At 35.4% G+C, this 18,915-nt stretch overlaps 1 protein-coding gene across 2 annotated transcripts in view; it reads right to left on the minus strand.

Annotated features, from left to right (window-relative positions):
* Window positions 1–3,377: 3,377 nt before the first annotated feature.
* Window positions 3,378–18,915, minus strand: part of LOC111142431 (structural maintenance of chromosomes flexible hinge domain containing 1) — a 163,703-nt gene continuing 148,165 nt past the window's right edge. For both annotated transcript variants that reach the window (XM_022495550.1, XM_022495551.1), the window contains 3 exons: window positions 14,979–15,137; window positions 13,584–13,698; window positions 3,378–4,428 (listed from right to left, as the gene is read on the minus strand). In XM_022495550.1, coding sequence (XP_022351258.1) covers window positions 4,404–4,428; window positions 13,584–13,698; window positions 14,979–15,137 — 299 coding nt within the window. In that variant the 3' untranslated portion in view covers window positions 3,378–4,403. The remainder of the gene's footprint in view (window positions 4,429–13,583; window positions 13,699–14,978; window positions 15,138–18,915) is intronic.

Raw genomic sequence — 18,915 nt, forward strand, 5'->3', positions numbered from 1 at the left:
TTTTTGCTTATGCAAGGTTATTAGTAATGTCCTTCTTTCATATATACAGCTGACACTTGACCCAATATAAATTTGAGCTGCATGGTTCCACTTATATGCAATTTTTTTTTTCAGTACAGTACCATAAACACATTTTCTCTTGTGATCTTAACATTCTCTCTTTTCTAGCTTACCTTAACATTACAGTATGTGGTATGTATAACACACAAAATGTGTCAACTGTTACCAGTAAGGCTTCTGGTCAACAGTAGGTGATTAAGTTTTTGGAGAGTCAAAAGTTTTATGATTTTTCAAAGTGTGTGTGTATGGGTGGTAGGGGGGTGCAGTTTGGTGCTCATAATCCCCATGTTGCCCAAGGGTCAACTGTAGTCTCCATTTCACTATATTCTTTTCTTGCTCCAATTAGCTAAAATTTTAACAATTTTGATTTTTCAAAACTTCTGGTTTCATTACTTTATTCTTGAATTTCTAGTCTTTATTTCATTCTATTCACTTCCACCCTAATCTCTATTTTCTTCCTGCTTAAATTCAGTTTTCTCTTTTAAGGTAAAGTATTAGGTTATTGAGATTTTTTTCTTTCTTAGTCATTTACAGCTCTAAGTTACTCTCTAAGCAATGCTTTAGCTGCATCCCATAAATTCTGATATGTTGTGTTTTCACTCATCTCAAGGTATTTCATGAATTAAAAAAATTTTTTTGACCCATTGGTTATCTAGGAGTAGTCTTGTTTAATTTCCCAAATTTGTGAGTTTCCATTTTCCATTATATATTTCAAATTTGATTGCATTGTAATCAGAGAACATACTTTGTATTTTTTCTGTCCTTTTAAATTTTTAAAGGTTTTATGCTCTAGTCTATGGTCTATCATGAGAAATATTCCTTGTGTGCTTGAGAAGAATATATATTGTTATTGGATGCCATGTTCTATATGTCTGTTAAGTCTAGTTGGTTTATAGTGTCCAAGCCTTCTAGTGCGTTTGGTATAGTTGTTTTATCCATAATTGAGAACAGGGCATATAGTCTCCAACTATTATTGCCGAATTGTCTTTCTTCATTTCTGTCAGTTGGTGCTTCATGTATTTTGGTACTCTGTCATTAGATGCATGTATAATTGTTATATCTTCCTAATGGATTCACCTTTTTATCATTATAAAATGTCCCTCATTATCTCTAATAACATGTGTCAATTTTGTATATTAGTATCGCTCCAAATCTGCTGTGATTGCTGTTTGCACAATGTATCTTTTTCCATCTTTTTAGTGTTTTTAATCTAATGTGTCTTCTGTAAATAATGTATATAAATATTTTATTCAGCATGCTATTCATTAATTGGTAGCTATTATCTTCTGCCACAAGTTAGACACACTGGTTTGCAGAATAGCAGATATAAGTATTTGCTAAATTAATGAATTCGTAAATGTTGCAGTAAAAATCATTCTGTATTTCAAGCTACTAAGGCCAACTTTTTGGTTTTAAATTTTGAAGCATCTCAGGATTCATATTTATAAAGGTCTTATGAAATTGTTTTCCATTCTTAATTCTACTATATAACATTAGGCAATTAGCACCTGAATATTTAATACAAATATAGCCAAAGCTCACTATATTATTTCTTTTAAACAGATCTGATTGGTTTCTTTATGATTCTTTTGACTTTTCATTAGTATTTGACAAAAGGATCCATGATTGACTTGTCAGTTCTTCAGTGAATTCACTCCGCAAAACTACTGAAGAGAAGAAATACGTAACAAGTTTAACAAATCATAACATACTTCTGGTCTTTAAAAGCATGGAAATAGACTTTTTCACTAAACTTGCTAACCACTTATCACTAAATGTTTCACAGAACTCTTATCTAAATGATATAAGAATACAAAGATTCCCCTGGCTTTTAAATATTACCCTATAATTTCTAGCACAACATAAGTAATGGTCTCATTCTATATTGGTTTTGTTCCTGCTATTTTAAAGTATAAAACTGAATTCCAATTATATTTAAGTATACCAATAAAAAAATCTTCCCCAGTGGACTATCAAGTACATAGTCAAGGTACATAATTCTTTCTAAAATAAAACTTACTCAAATAAAAATATAGAAAAATGAAATACAAAGTTCTGTTTCTCTCAAGAACTAAAAAATAGAATTAAGAGTAACTGGAGGGGGACAGGGATGCCTGGGTGGCTCAGTCAGTTGAGCATCTGCCTTCAGCTCAGATCATGTTCCTAGGGTCCTGGGATTGAGTTTTGCATTGGACTCCTTGCTCAGCAAGGAGCCTGCTTTTCCCTCTGCCTGCTGCTCCCCACTTGTGCCCTTGATCTCTCTTTCCCTCTCTGGCAAATAAATGAATAAAATCTTAACTAAAAAAAAAAAAAAAAAAAGTAGCCATGGGGGAGAAACACAAGTGAGAAAAGTAGACGTACGCAAATGCTATTAGCAAAGATTTAAATACAGTACTCTATGGAGATATAATTAATATTTTCTATTCCACGTTTATTGGAGCATAGTTTAAAGAATCAGAATATTGGGAATCTATTTTATATTATCAGACATTATTTTATCTTGAATTTAGGGTTCCTAACATAAAATATATTTAAGAATGTCTGTCTATACTATGAATTGTTTGTCACTGGGACAGGTGATTCTTTAAAAGCAATCTGATCACTCTCCAAAAGGGAATTAATTTTAGACAGTAAGATATCTCCACACAAAGGTTACTGATGAATCTGTAAATGAAATAATTGTTTGCACAAAGCCAGATTTGGAGAAACTTCACCTTATATTTAAGATAATTAATATTTTAAGGCCGAATGAATTTTAATGTTGCTACCAATCTATTCCTAAATTTAACCTGTATGTGATAATGAAAAGTAGCAACCTCTTCTTGAAGTCAAAAGACATACTACGTGTTCAACAGACATGCAAAAAAAATCTTAAATAAACATGTATAATTTTACAAATTAGTCATGAAGAAGAGATGATCCCATGAAAATATTTAGCTGATATAACTGAAGATATTTTGACAGTATAAAAAGGACACAAATACAAACTTTCTACTAATAAGTATTATTCAAAAATTACATACTAAAAATATAACCATCTCACCCATTTCACAGTGATTGTAAATAACTAATTCATATAGTCAAAAGTATAAACAATTTAGAAGATGGAACTCTTTTAGCACTAACATTTAACTAGTAAGAACTAGAGTCATTTAAAAGGAATCCAGTCTTTCCTTTAGCTAAATTATTGCCAATTCATTTCCTTCTTCAACAGTTAAATGACTTCCAATTATAAAGATAAATCAGTATTGTAATAGTTTTTACCAAGGTAACTTTTATAAAGCTTTCGATGTTAAAAAAGGAAAACATTTATTTAATAGGGAAGAAACAATCCTCTTTATTAACCTCACTGTTATCTTCAGAAAGGATTAAAAAACACACACATTTCCTGGGACACAAAACTGTACCAAAAGCATTTCCTTACAAAATAACTTCACAAACCAATAGTCCTGGACTTACACAAAGACATTTACATACATTAGCCTGAATTAATACACAATTTGAACGTTTTTGCAGCAACTTCATAGCAGACTATTATTACATTAACGTGGGAGTGTACGACTTCTTTAACCCTTTAAAAATAGTAATAAAAAATTACAAAATAATGAAAATGTAGAATTAAGGCTGAGACTATATCATCTAGTATTAATAAAGTCAAACAATACTTATAAAAATTGGTGCTGCTGCATTTTTTACATATATATATACAGGATAAGTCTTTAGAAATTTAAAATGCTACTGCTGTCACAAATTCACTCCTCAATTTAACATTTTCTCATGTTTCTTAACATATGAATTCCCAGATACCTGTGCTTTTTCTATTTTTATTCTGAATTCTTCATTAAGAGTTTCCTCACATATTTACAATTAAATACCTAACCTCTAGAACTTTCCTTAGACACAACAGACAAAACAGTTTTGTTAAATAAATTCACACAGAAGTAATAAAAAGGCTTGTTTTCAAGAAATAGTTCTAGCATATCCATGATAATTATACTGAAAAATAGTACATATGCTTTTCTTCAGGAATAAATGCCATGTGCCAGTTTTACAGTCACTGCCATATATGCAAATTTTCCTCTGACACATTTGCAAGATAATGACAACCAAAGGGCATGATGACTGGAATAATTCCAGTAAATCCATACTGTCCAGTGAGATTCATAAAATTGAATGGCTGTTTCCAGTCCCATCTGGACTGACACGGAAATGCATGCCCAGATAGTTGTATCATCCCCAGAAATATTCAATCTGGTAAGTCACCCTCTTGGTCTTCTGAAACAGAGCTGCAGAAGGCAGGGCATTCTTCATGAGACCAATGGCCCCCTCTTCTCTGTAACTGTTCATACATCTGATTTGGTTATAATCCTGGTCAATGTGGAAAAGAAAAAATTTTATGTACCACAGTTTTCCTGAACTCCCTCAGCAGACCTAGATGGTTAAATATCAAACGGAACTATTTTCATTAATTATAATTCTTGGTATAAACGTATTTAATTAAATTCTTGTATAGAATTACTTGTCACATACATGTCACACACACAAAAAATTCCTCAAAATAAAAGCAGTACTTAACATACAGAGTAAAGATGAAACAATTTGGACGACAGTTCTTTGGAATGTTATATTCATTTTCATTTTTCTTTTGAAGGATATATTCATTGAATATATGAGTGAAATGAATAAAAATGAATGGTATGTTCATTTTCACTTTTCTTTTCCCCTTTCCTTAAATGAAATTACTATTTTAAAAATAAACAAGAATTATAATGCTTATTTCAGAAAAGTCACAAAATAAGGACAAGCAAAAGGAAAAACATTAAAAAACCCTAATTCCATTCATATAGAGATGAACACAGTGAACATGAGATCATGACCTGAGCTGAAATCAAGAGTTAGATGTTTAACCAACTGAGCTACCAAGACACCCCAAGATATTTTTGTTTCAAATTTTCTAAAGTTTTTGAGATTGCACAAGAATTATTAGTTCAAGATCTACAGAGAACTGGCAGAGATTAAGAACGAGGAAATTACTAATTAAGCAGTAATTTATGGGGCACCTAGGTGGTTCAATCAGTTAAGCGTCTGCCTTTGGCTCAGGTTATGATCCCAGGGTCCTGGGATCATGTCCTGCATTGGGCTCCCTACTCAATGGGGAGCCTTCTTCTCCCTCCATCCCCTACTTATGTGTTCTCACTCTCTCTCTCAAATAAATAAATAAAATCTTAAAAAAACCAAATGCTGTAATTTAAATTTTAGCAGCACTTGGGTAGTTCAGTCAGTTAAGCTACCAACTCTTGGTTTCTGCTCAGGTTATGATCCAGGGTTATGAGATCAAACCCCAACTCCAGCTGAGCAGGGAGTCTGCTTGAGATTTTCTCCCTTGGCCCTCCTTTTCACTCTCTCCAAAATAAAAAAAAGTCTTAAAAATAAATTTTTTTAAATGGAAATTTAAACGGATTTTAAATCTCCCAAAGAAAAACAGGATGCAAAGGGGCAGAAAACCACGGGATAAGAATATACCAAATTTTCAATCTAAAACTTCTCTTTTTAACACTATTTATGAGAAAGAGAGAGAGAGAGTGTGCACAAGTGGATAGAAGGACAGAGGGAGAGAATCCTCAAGCCGACTTCTCAATGAGTGTGGAGCCCAATGCTGGGTTTGATCACATGACCCATAAGATCATGACCTGAGCAGAAACCAAGAGCTGATTGCTTAATCAACTGAGGCACCCAGGCTCCCCCAACCTATAACTTCTAATACTGCCAAAACAGAGCTAAACAAAAATGGCTAACTTTTTGTGTTTATTTTCTGTGTGTCAAATCTGTGTAGGCAATATGGTTGTATTTTGCTCTCTGGAAACATTTATGCTCCTCCCCTTTTCTTCAATATTCAAAAATTTTACTATGAAATATATTTTGGTACATCATTTGTCAGTCATTGTGCTGGGCTTTCAGTGGGCCCTTTCATTTATCCCTGGGAAATTCTCTTCCACACATTTTTGCTTCTCTTTTTTAAATTTCCAGGATTCGTAACAGAATTGATTCTCTATGTCTCCTTCTTTGTCTTCACATATTTTTTCCATTTTTCTGGGAAGTTTGACTTTAGTCTTTTGAAATTTTTATTTCTGCAACATATTTGTAATCTGTTATCTTATCCTGGCTATATCTTTCTCCTAATAATAAACTGAATTTTGTGAATATAACTCCCCCTGAAAATCTAATTAGGAACTAAAAATTTTTTAAAGTTCCATTGAATCATCTTCCAGGAATGGTTTTACTATTTATCTTGGACTTTTTCTCATACCTTGTTGACTCTCCTCATATGCATGATGATTCTTAGCTGTACAATTACACTTAAGAAAAAGAGTTATGGTTCTGGCCTGCATTTCTTCTTCTTCTACAAAAACCAGAACTATTTTTCCATCAAGTCCCTCTGAGTGGAAATTTTAGGTAGGACAGAGCAGAGCAGGGTCCATGGGCCAGCAGGCTCTGCTTTACAAGTACATGGCTGGAGAGCCAACTATCAGGCTGTTAGCTCCCTAGGTACCAGCATGAGATAAGCCTCGAGAGTGCCATCAACTAACCTGAAGCCAATATGCCAACATTTAATTAACTACCAGTTTTATCTAACTTTGTGGTGGCATCTTTAATACTTGGGAACAAGGAAATAAAACTTTCAGAATTTTGGGTTGAAAATTTGGCATATTCATAGAATGTGGTTTCCTTTCCTTTTCCATTTTCCTCCCATCCCCTTTCTTTTGTTCCCCTGAGTCTATACCCTCTCCAGGTTCCATCAAGCAGACTGTCTCCCATTGTCTCTAGACTGTCTCCCAGTCCTTCCTCCTTTGGTATACTCTAGACTAGTTTCTATCCCATTATCCCAAGAAAACTTCAATCATATGTGAAGGCAGGCGGCACCAAGGTGGCTCAGTCAGTTAAAAGTCCGACTCTTGGTTTTGGCTCAGGTCATGACCTCAGGGTTGTGAGATCGAGCCCTGAGTTGGGCTCCACGCACAGTGCGGCGTCTGCTTAGGATTCTCTCCCTTTCTCTATCTCCCCCTTTCCTCTCATATGCTTTAATAAAGAAATAAAATCTTTAAAAAAATGTTAATGAAGGCTTTATCAGATACACAAGGGCTCCATGTTTCTTTGTACACACTTTTTCTATTATAGGAGAGAAACACAAGGAATCCAAGAAACAGCAGATTCAACCCAAGAGTAGCCAAAGAAGATCCATGAGACCTATGTATAGTTTTACTAGTCACTGTAGTAGTAGGAAGAGTATGTGATTAAGGTAAGCAGTGAAACAGGGTGCCTTGGTAGTTCAGTCTGTTGAGTGTCAACTCTTGATTTGGCTCGGGCAATGATCTCAGGGTTGTGAGATTGAGCCCCCGTGTTAGGCTCTGCACTCAGTGCAGACTCGGCTTGAGAGATTCTCTCTTGCCCTCTCTTTCCCCCTCTACCCCTCCTCCCACTCATGTTTGCTCTCTTTCAAATAAATTCTAACCCACTGAGCCACCCAGGCGCCCCTCAAATAAATTCTTTAAAAAAAAAAAAAGATAAACAGTGAAAGGAAAAAAAAAGGAAATTAAAAAGTACAGAAAAATTAACAATATCCAAGAAACAGTCTAAATAGCGACTGGGTTAAAATTTAACATGTTTTAAAAGACTGATACAGTATAAAAGACTTATTTGATCCTGACATTTGGAACACTAATTGTTGGCCTAGAATCTTACAGGGATGTCAATGTAATCCTACCACACAACTCTGCTTAGTACTAAATATTTACATAGCCAAAATAATATATGTGTGATTTACAGCTTTCTACCTTTGAAAAAAGCATGGAGGACTTGCTTATGGTTGCAGGATAGACTATATACCTAAATAATATCACAACAGAGGGAAAGTTCTAAAACATTTCCAAACAATTCAGTCCAGAAATCATTAGGTGGGCCAGGCAATATGGACGTCCATACAAGGGGGTGGGTGAGCCGTACTGTCTTAAAGCTGATAAGATGGACAGAGTATGTGAAAAACAGATCAGCAACAACAGAATAACCGAAACTAAATAGTTAAAGCAAAGGTTGCTTCTGGGGAATAAAATGGGTGAGGATGCATAGGATCTAAGATTTCATCATCATAAGCTCTCTTTTTATCACTATGCTCGCCAATTGGGTTAACCATTAGCCATGTGTATCTCTAGAGCACTTGCCATGTAACTAGTTCTTAGAGATTTGCTGTCTTCTGAAGTTCTAAGATTTTATATGAAAAAAGAATTTAAAGTATCTCAAGAAATGTTTTACACTATATGTTGCAATAATATTTTGTATACTGGGTTAAAAAAATTATTAGAATAAGTCTCACAGTTTCTTCTTCTTCTTTTTTTTTCTCTTCGGTTTCTTTTTAATACAGCTCCCAGGAAACTTTAAATTACGGATGTGGCTTACATTACAATGCAACACTAAATCTTATATACCATTTGATTTATTTACATGTATGACTTCAGTGAAGAGATACTACCACTACTAACAACATAATGATAAACTAAAAAATCAACTCTAGCTCATACTACCTCTGAATTGTTATAAAATCTTAATTAACAAAATTCAAATCAGTGACATGTGTAGTTGTACTGTAGTAATGGCCAAGTCTGGGGCTAATTCCGTGCTGAGGCTACAGTACAGCTTCAAGAATATATATATTAGTCTAGAACTGTTTGGCAGGAATTTCCTCCCTGGTCTCTTAGAAAACTGGAAATATGCTCACCATAATAAATAAATTAATAAAACACTTTTTTAGGGCGCCTGGTTGGCTCAGTGGGTTAAATCCTCTGCCTTCGGCTCAGGTCATGATCCCAGAGTACTGGGATCTAGCCTCGCACCGGGCTTTCTGCTCAGCAGAGAGCCTGCTTTCCAACCCCCTGCCGGGCTCTCCGCCTACTTGTGATCTCTCTGTGTCAAATAAATAAAAATCTTTAAAAAAATTATTTAAAAAACAAAACAAAACAAACAAAAAACCACTTCTTTAAAAATTATAGTAGGGGCACCTGGCTGGCTCAGTCAGAAGAGCATGTGACTCTTTATCTTGGGGTCATGAGTTCAAACCCCATGTTAGGTGTAGAGATTACTTAATAAACTTAAGTAAATAAAGAAACTGCAAAACAATTATAATAAACCCACATGAAAATAAAGGGAATAATATAATGAACTCCTATTTCAAGCTGCAATAATTTTATATTTTTCCCAATCTTGTTTTGATATCCTGTCACACTTTTTTTTTTTAATCTCTCTGGCAGTATTTCAGGGTATACCCCAGACATCATGTTATTTCACCACTACCTCAGTACACATTTCTTCTTTTTTTTTTTCCGTACACATTTCTAACGATATATTTATTTTTTTATTTTTTTTTAAAGATTTTATTTATTTATTTGACAGACAGAGATCACAAGCAGGCAGAGAGGCAGGCAGAGAGAGAGGAGGAAGCAGGCTCCTTGCTGAGCAGAGAGCCCGATGTGGGGCTTGATCCCAGGACCCTGAGATCATGACCTGAGCCGAAGGCAGCGGCTTAACCCACTGAGCCACCCAGGCGCCCCACGATATATTTATTTTAATGTAAATACTATTACGTTGTTATACACAAAATAATTCCTTAATATATCTAATATCCAGGTGATACTAAAATTTCTCCAATTTTTTTTCAAAGCTGTCATCTGAAAGATTCAAATGTGAATCCAGACAAGGACTTCACATAGCATTTGTTTCTTATACTTTTCAATAACTTTTTATTAAACGTCAAACAGTTCATCCTTCTTCCTATCCTTCTTCTATGGCACCAATTCCATTAACAAAATCAGTCATTTGCCATGTGCTATATTCCATTCTTGACATTCTGGATTTGGCTGATACTTCCTGGTGGTATCATTTAACTTTCCCCTATAAACTTTCCCTTATTTCCTGTACACTTGTAGTTAAATCAAACTATTCTCAATTTGTGAGAGATTTAACCTCTTATGCCTTATAGTATCTATTCTTTGCAATGAATTAATAACCTCCTTTCCAAGCATCGAGGAGGTTACCATTTACATACCATCCAAGGGAAAAAAGTTTTCTGGAGTGCTTACTACTTCTTAGAAGCCTCATTGGATTCTGGTTACTTCCTATTCAATCACATAATAGCAAATGTCCTGCTTTTAGTATTGCTAAGATCAATCAGTGGATTCAGGTATATCAATCTGATCTTTACATTATTAAGTTTCCCCATCAACTTTCTATCTTATTATTTAAAATATCTATTATTATTGCCGAGATCTACTATTGCATTAGGGGTGGCAAAATCATGTTGCAAATTTATCATGCCTCTTACATTTCATTCTTTTTATAAAGAACTTTTTTTTTTTTTAAGATTTTATTTATTTATTTAGCAGAGAGCGAGGATAAGCAGGGGGAGCAGCAAGCAGAGGGAGAGGGAGAAGCAGGCTCCTTACTGAGCAGGGAGCCCAATGCGGGGTTCAATTCCAGGACCCTAGGATCATGACCTGAGCTGAAGGCAGACACCTAATGGACTGAGCCACCTAGGCACCCCTATAAAGAATTTTTTAAAGAAGAACTTCTGTAAAGAACTTTCTTGGGATACCTGAGTGGCTTAGTCAGTTAAGTGTCTGCCTTCAGCTCAGGTCATGATCCCAGGGTCCTGGAAGGCTACTTGCTCAGCAGGGAGCCTGCTTATCCCTCTGCCTGCCACTCCCCCTGCTTGTGCACTTTCAAAAAAAAAAAAACTTTAAAAAAAAAAAAAAAAAAGAAGAAGAAAGAAAGAAAAAAAGAAAAAGTCTTCAAGGAAAAGTAAGACAAAAACTAGAGTGAGGCAAACCATAAGAGACTCTTAACCACAGGGAATGGGTGCCTGGGTGGCTCAGTCAGTTAAGCAACTGCCTTTGGTTCAGGTCATGATACCAGGGTTCTGGGATCAAGTCCCGCATCAGTTTCCTTGCTCAGCAAGGAGTCTGCTTCTTCCTCTCTCTCTGTGCTCACTCTTGTAAACAAGTAAAATCTTAAAAAAACAAAACAAAACTACAGGGAACAAACTGAGGGTTGCTGGAGGGGAGGTGGGTGGTGGGATGGGGTAACTGGATGATGGGCATTAAGGAGGGCACTTGATGTAATGAGCACTGGATGTTACATGCAACTCATGAATCACTAAATACTACCCTTACGCTTCCACACATGCACACAAAAAAGAACTTTCTTCAGTTATTTGGTTATCCTGAAAAACAGTTCATTTAAGTAAGACCACACCTTTAAAAAAAAAGAAAAAGAAAGGGGGTGCCTGGGTGGTGTGGTCAGTTACATGTATGACTCTTGGTTTCAGGTCAGGCATGATCTCGGGGAGTTGAGACTGAGCCCTGCATGAGGCTCCCTGCTCAGCACAGTCTACTTAAGACCGTTTCTTTCCTTCTGCCCATCCCCAAACCTGACCCACTTCCTCTGAAAGAAATACATCTTTAAAAAAAAAAAAAAAAGAACATGTCTTTACTATATGGATATATCAATTTTTATAATAATGAGTTGGTGGGTAAGCAACTGCCAATGATCATCAGTGAGGATTCTTCTGCATCATTCTGAACTCATGATTTGTAAAAATTATAGGTGTTTAAATCCATTCCAAAGATTCTTTCTGATGCTACACTGCCCCAACATACTTTCAGTGGTTAGCTTAATAGTTTCTATGTATTGTGTACCCATAATAAACACACATCATTCATATAACCATGTGGAAAACACCTCTCTCATATTGATAACTACTACATCCTTATAATCTCATTACCATTTCAGTAGCTCTCCTCCTTAATTTACTTTAAAGGCAGCTATTCCAAGATCCTTCCCCCTTACTTGTATATAATATTCGGTATTCAAGAGATATCAGTGACATAAAGAATTTTACCTCACAATTTTTTGCAACACAGATTTCTCTTTTGGGAATGCAGATAATGGCTTCTGCTTACTTCTCCAAACACTCTTGCTTCTCCCTCTTCCCATGTCTAAGCCACACAAGCATCTTTTCAGTTCCTTAAACATGCTGTACTCGCTTTCTTAGAACTTCCATTATTTATTTTTTTTCCCTCTGACTGAAACCAATCCCTATGTGACTGGTAGCTTTTCACCCTTCAGTTCTCTGCTAAAATGCATCTTTCCTGACAACCAATATAGTTTCCCCACCATTTTATATCATTTCATCCTTTTTTTCTTTCACAGAACTTAACATTATTGTACACAGGAAAATATTTACTTTTTGGAATTATCCTTCTGCACAGTATTGTAGAGCTCCATGAGGAGGCAAGAACCATGCCACTTTTACTCATCCAGCAATACGTAACACAAAATAAGCATTCAAGTAATTATTGAATAAATGTAGAATATGTAGATGGATAGGGCATGGGATACCAATTCAAATACCACACTCTCAAAGAAACTCCTCGAAGGTCAATATGAGACACTTTTTCCGGAAGAGTCCATATTTAGACCTTTGGAAATAATGTACAAGAAACCCCAGTACCACGGTATCCTCCTATAGGGTGGCCTTACTAACATCTAATCTAAAAAGGACAATTTTTGTGTTTTTTTTTTTTTTTAAGATTTTATTTATTGAGAGACAGAGCATGAGGGAGGGGTGGTCAGAGGGAGGAGCAGAAGCCTGATGGGAGGCTTGATCCCAGGAATCCTGGGACTCCAGGATCATTACCTGAGGTAAAGGCAGACACTTAACCAACTCAGCCACCCAGGCAACACCAAAAGACAGTTTTCTTAAAATTGAGTTAGGCTACAGATAACTTTGCTGGGATTTTGGTGTGCTATGTAAATGGTATCTGATTTTCCAAACCAACTATTATATGCAATTTTTAAATAAATAACATACAAATGGTTTTGTATATTCTAACTTAGCAAGCTGCTGATCTATGAAGCAGAATGTGGTGTATTTGCAAGGTAAGCCAAACAACAGAAAAGCAATTTAAATCTTAACACTGATTTTAAACAAAACATAAATGATAAACATTTCCAAATAATTAGCAAAAATCATTTAGAAAACTGGTATAGCCTAGAAGAATATAGTAATTATGTTTTATTTTCATTATTCATCACATAGTTTTTTTAAACAAAATAAAACAAAACAAAACCCCTAATTCTGGCTCGAGGGGGAAATCAGAAATAAATTTGTGCTGGCTTTTATTTTTATTTTTTTAAGAAGTTTATTTTATCATTAGTTTTTTAGAGACAAAGAGAGAGAAAGAGAGAGTGAGTGTGAAAGGGGAGGAGCAGAGGGAGAAGGAGAGAGAATTCCAAATAGGCTCCACATTCAGTGTGGAGCCTGACCTGGGGCTCAATCCCATGAACCTGGTATCACAATCCAGGCAGAAATCAAGAGTCAGATGCTCAAATGACCAAACCACCCAGTCACCTGCATGCTGTTTTTTAAGTATGATGACTCAAGAGCTATGATAACTCTCAGGTTACAATAAACTCACCTATTTTGTCTGGAAGCTTCTCTTCTCATTCTTTTAGGAGGAATTGGACAATCTGTCATTTCAACCTTTGTTGGATGGCGCAATGAGTCATTACACTTACGTGTAGGAGTCATACCTGTAAAGACAAAAAAATGTAAAAATAGAACTTTTAAAAGACTGGGATTATGAACATTGCGGTGCACCTGGCCCTTCTTTTCACTACATCTGTATCTTTGGGGTAAATACCTAGTAGTTCAATTGCTGGGTCATAGGGTAGCTCTAGTTTTAATTTTTTGAGGAACCTCCACAATGTTCCAAAGTGGCTGCACCAATTTGCATTCCCACCAACAGTGTAAGAGGGTTCCCCCTTCTCCACAACTTCTCCAACATTTGTTTCTTGCCTTGTCAATTTTTACCATTCTATCTCTGGTGTAAGTTGGTATCTCAATGTGGTTTTGATTTGAATTTCCCTGATGGCTACTGATGAACACTTTTTCATGTGTCTGTTAGCCATTTTTATGTCTTCTTTGAAGAAGTGTCTGCTCATGTCTTCTGCCCATTTTTTGACTTATCTGGTTTTTGGGTGCTGAGTTTGAGAAGTTCTTGGATGCTAAGTGAAATAAGTCAAACAGAGAAAGTCAATTATCATATGGTTTCACTTATTTGTGGAACATAAGTAATAGCATGGAGGACATCAGGAGAAGGGAAAAATGAAGGGGGAGAAATCGGAGTAGGAGACAAACCATGAGAGACTATGGACTCCCAGAAACAAGTGAAGGGTTTTGGGGCGGGGTGGGGTGATGGGTTAGCCTGATGGTGGGTATTAAGGAGTGCACGGATTGCACGGAGAACTGGGTGTTATATGCAAACAATGAATCATGGAACACTACATCAAAAACTAATGATGTACTGTATGGTGACTCAGAAAAAATAAATAAAAGACTGAAATTATGACAAGAAAAGCAAATCTATCTTAATTTACAGAAAACAAATTAATAATATTGAGAATGCTTCCTACTACTCCTGCCAAGAGAAAAGCCTACAACCACTTATCAGATGGCTTGGAGGTAGGTGCCTGGGTGGCTCAGTGGGTTAAGCCTCTGTCTTCAGCTCAGATCATGATCTCAGGGTCCTGGGATCAGGTCCCGCATCAGGCTCTCTGCTTGGTGGGGAGCCTGCTTCCTCCTCTCTCTCTGTCTCTGCCTGCCTCTCTGCCTACTTGTGATCTCTGTCAAATAAATAAATGAAATCTTAAAAAAAAAAAAAGACTTAAAAAAAGAAAAAGATGGCTTGGAGGACAAGAGTGTCAACTTAAGTCATGGATCATTCACATTCTTTCTTCTTGGAGTTCAACTCTAATCATAAATATTTGTCTTCATGAAGAGAAAACAGAAGTAACAAAAAGCAAGCACAAACCTAGTTTCTGTTCAATTAGTTTCAGATTTTTCTCTTGTTCATCAAGTTCTTGTTTTTTCTTCTTCATATCAGGAGTGTGAAGGTACTCTAACTGACGGTTAAGGTCCTCTATCACATTGTTCAATTTGTTCACAGCAGTACGATACTGTTGAAGAAGATCTGCAAAGAAACCAAAGATGTCTGATTAAAATGACTGATATTGTATCAAATCAGTGTTTAAGGAAAGAAGAATTAGCAACACTGGATATATTATGTTATAGTAACATGTGGGAACTACTTTTAAAGCCGCAAGACTTTGTTCAGTGTAAACAGACAAAATAAAAATGCTGCTTAGATCCCAGCACAAAATCAGTGCTTTCTAAATTCTAATTTTTTTCAACTGCTTGACTTTAATACATTTCTGTGTCAGGAAAGAGCTTTCTATGTAAAAGTACTCTGTGAATTGGCTCACTCTCTCAGTCAATGTTTACATTCTGTTTGATATTCATTATTCAATGTAATTCCATACAGACAAGTTGAGGGGGGTGGCAAATACATTAAATACAGCACTGCTAGAGGCACCTGGTTCAGTTCAGTTGGTGGAGCATGCGACTCTTGATCTCAGGGCCATGAGTTTGAGTCCCATACTGGGCACAGAGATGACTTAAAAATTTTTTTTAAAATATAGTATTTCTCAAAAATCACTACTTCCAGCAGATATGAACATTACCTTAAACAAAGCTTTCAAAAACAAAATACTTAAATTTCAAAAAAGCTTAACTTTCTATAAATTACAATGTCTAAAAATGTATTATAGCATTCAGGTCTAAGGCTATTTTTTGCCTGTTTGATTAGACACTAAATATTAAATGTAGTGGCTTTACTCTAATTCAGGGGTCAGCAAATTACTCAATGGACAAGAATGCTTCATACAGTTTTAAATGGTTACATTCTAAATGTATAAATACCATCATAATACCCTCAATTTTACCTCCTGGCTCACAAAGCCTCAAATTTTACTATTTGGCTCTTTGACACTCTGGTTACACACAAAGATGATCAATATGCATGGAAAAGGACATACAAACACCAAATATTTAACGTATACACTAGCTTACATATAAAACTGTGGAAGAAATTATTTAAAAGTCTGAGTATATTAGATATAACATGAAATATAAGATGAAATCTATAGTTTTTAAGGGCCAATAAGAGAACTAGCATTCTGATGAGCGAGCAAATACACACTCACGTACATCTGTGTACGCTCATGAATATATTCATATATTTAAATACAGATTCTACATGTAACTGAGCAATGACAAGGTCCTTATGATCCTTAATTCTTTATGACTCTTTGAGAACTTTTAAAGGTAGAAAAAAAAGGTTAGTTTTCTTGTCTGATGTGGTACTTCTAATTTCATAGTAACATATTGTTTTCTTACTTTATGTAGTTTATTCTTTACATAGTGAAGTGCATTCTTTACATAGTAAAACACTGCAAAACAATACTTATTTTGTGTGTGAATGAGTTAAGAAATTATGTCCAGACCTGTGTAACAGTGATGCTGTCCTTCTTCAGAAGATAATACACAAAATGTTAGGCAATTAGGGCTAGATAGCCTATTTTTTAAAAAAGTTTTTATTTAAATTCCAGTTAACATACAGTGTAATACTAGTTCTGGGTGTACAATATAGTAATTCAACCCTTACAGACAACACCAGTGCTCATCCCAAGTGCATTCCTTAATTCCCATCACTATTTAATCCATCTGCCAACTCCCTTCCCCTCTGGTAACATCAGTTCATTCTCTATAGTGATGAGTCTGATATCCTGTTTCTTAACAAGTTAGTTACAAGGTTCTTCCACCTTTAAATACTCAAGAAATTAGTATATTCAAGCACTTTAATAGACAGTGGTCCTGTTATTTGTAAGCAGAAAGATGGAATGTTAAATATTTCCCATTAAATGCAGCACTAAGAGTAGGTTCATATTTTATACATAAGATAAACAGTAGCAGTTTTTTTTTTTTTTTAAAGCCCCCAAAGTGGGGCTCAAACTCAAGGCTCTGAAATCAAAACTTGCATCTACCAACTGAGCCAGCCAGGCACTCTTTCGCAGCTTAACTTAATATGCCCTATTAACCCCCAATTTTTTGTACATGAAATGTAACTTCTATTTTCCATGGTGTCTATAAAAGTCTTTCCTAACTCATTGAATAGAAGTTTCCCAAAGAGAAAAATTCAAAATTCACAATTAATTTTGTTTGTAAACGATTTTGGATTTCAAACAACATTTATATGTTGCCTGAAAATTTCAGTTACCTGGGGAAAAAACATGAAGCTTTACTGTGAAAACAGAAAAATACTTTAAAAAATTAATTCATAGAAAGGGAAGAAAGCTCAAAATACAACGTATTAATTTCTGTATGATACATATTTGTATACTGACAAATAATGATGTAAGCTAAGCTACTAAAAATAATATAAAGGAATTGAAAGAAATCTGAAGGGCTGGTATTAGGCAGTATTTAAGGTTTGCTCAGGAGGCAGAAGCAACTTTTTTACTACTAGAAGATTCAAGCAGTTAGAGGGGTATGCAGACTTTACTAAATATTTAGGTCTCTTCCACTTTTTTTTTTAAGATTTTATTAATTTGACAGACAGAGATCACAAGTAGGCAGAAAGGCAGGCGGGGGTGGGGGTGAAGCAGGCTCCCTCTTGAGCAGAGAGCCCAATGCAGGGCTCAATCCCAGGACCCTGAGATCATGATGTGAGCTGAAGGTAGAGGCTTAACCCACTGAGCCACCCAGGCGCCCCAAACTTTTCTATTCTACGTGATTCTTGGAATTTTATTAGGCAAAAACGTGATAAGCACTTATGACGACAAGGAAGAAAAAAGAGAAAATATACTAGGACCTCTGATTTATTCCAAAATAATTGACCTGGGGAGAGGAAGCCAGAGGCGAGTTGTGAGGTGAGAGGATTATGAATGAAGTAAGAGTAACTAGATGATAGGTCTGTGGGAGTTTGCTGTTAATGCTTTATTTATTTCCATAACAGAACAAACCAAAATATCCTTATCCTGAAAGCTACAGCAATTAAATAATCTTGGTCACTACCTCTAACAACATTAAGAATGGTTTTACTTAAAACAATAGCAATACAATAAATGGGTAGTAATAACTGAGAGGTTAAGCAGAATGAATTAAGCATGGTATAATAATCTCTAAGCTGGCCACACATATAATACATATTTGGAATATATGGACATAATAAAAGTGTTAATGAGTTTGATGATGTCACAGTAATCAGCTATATATTAACTAAGTACTGATTATTTTAAAAGGATTTTCCTTTCTTCAGTTGCTATCAACAACTCTTTCTTCTTTCATATCTTGGCTTCTACAATGCCCAGAGTTATTTTAATACTTTTTGTTAAGAAGTATTTCTATATAAGATCTCTATAAAAAACTTGGAATAATATAAAAAAGGATGATTGGGGGGGGGAATTACTAGGTCTATCCCCTGCTTTTTTTTAAGATTTTATTTATTTATTTGACAGAGAGAGACACAGCAAGAGGGAACACAAGCAGGAGCAGTGGGAGAGGGAGAAGCAGGCTTCCCGCTGAGCAGGGAGCCCAACAAGGGCTCAATCCCAGGACCCTGGGATCACGACCTGAGCCAAAGGCAGATGCTTAACGACTAAGCCACCCAGGTATCCCAACTTACTTTCTTATTTTTCATTTCCCAAAGTTCACGGGTTTAATTTTTAACATATAAGATATTTGCATGTGTATGTTCAAACCATCTTCAACATTGTAATAGGCATTTCCCAGATTCTAAATTCAATTAAAGCATTTAACATTTCTAATGTTTAGCCTGAAAAACAGTGCTATTTTCAATATTCATTTGAGTTAAAAAAAAAAAAAAAAAGTCTTGTCTGTATGTCGGATGG

Source organism: Enhydra lutris, unplaced genomic scaffold, assembly GCF_002288905.1.
Source record: "Enhydra lutris kenyoni isolate GAN:26980312 unplaced genomic scaffold, ASM228890v2 scaffoldscaffold8, whole genome shotgun sequence".
NCBI lineage: Eukaryota > Metazoa > Chordata > Mammalia > Carnivora > Mustelidae > Enhydra > Enhydra lutris.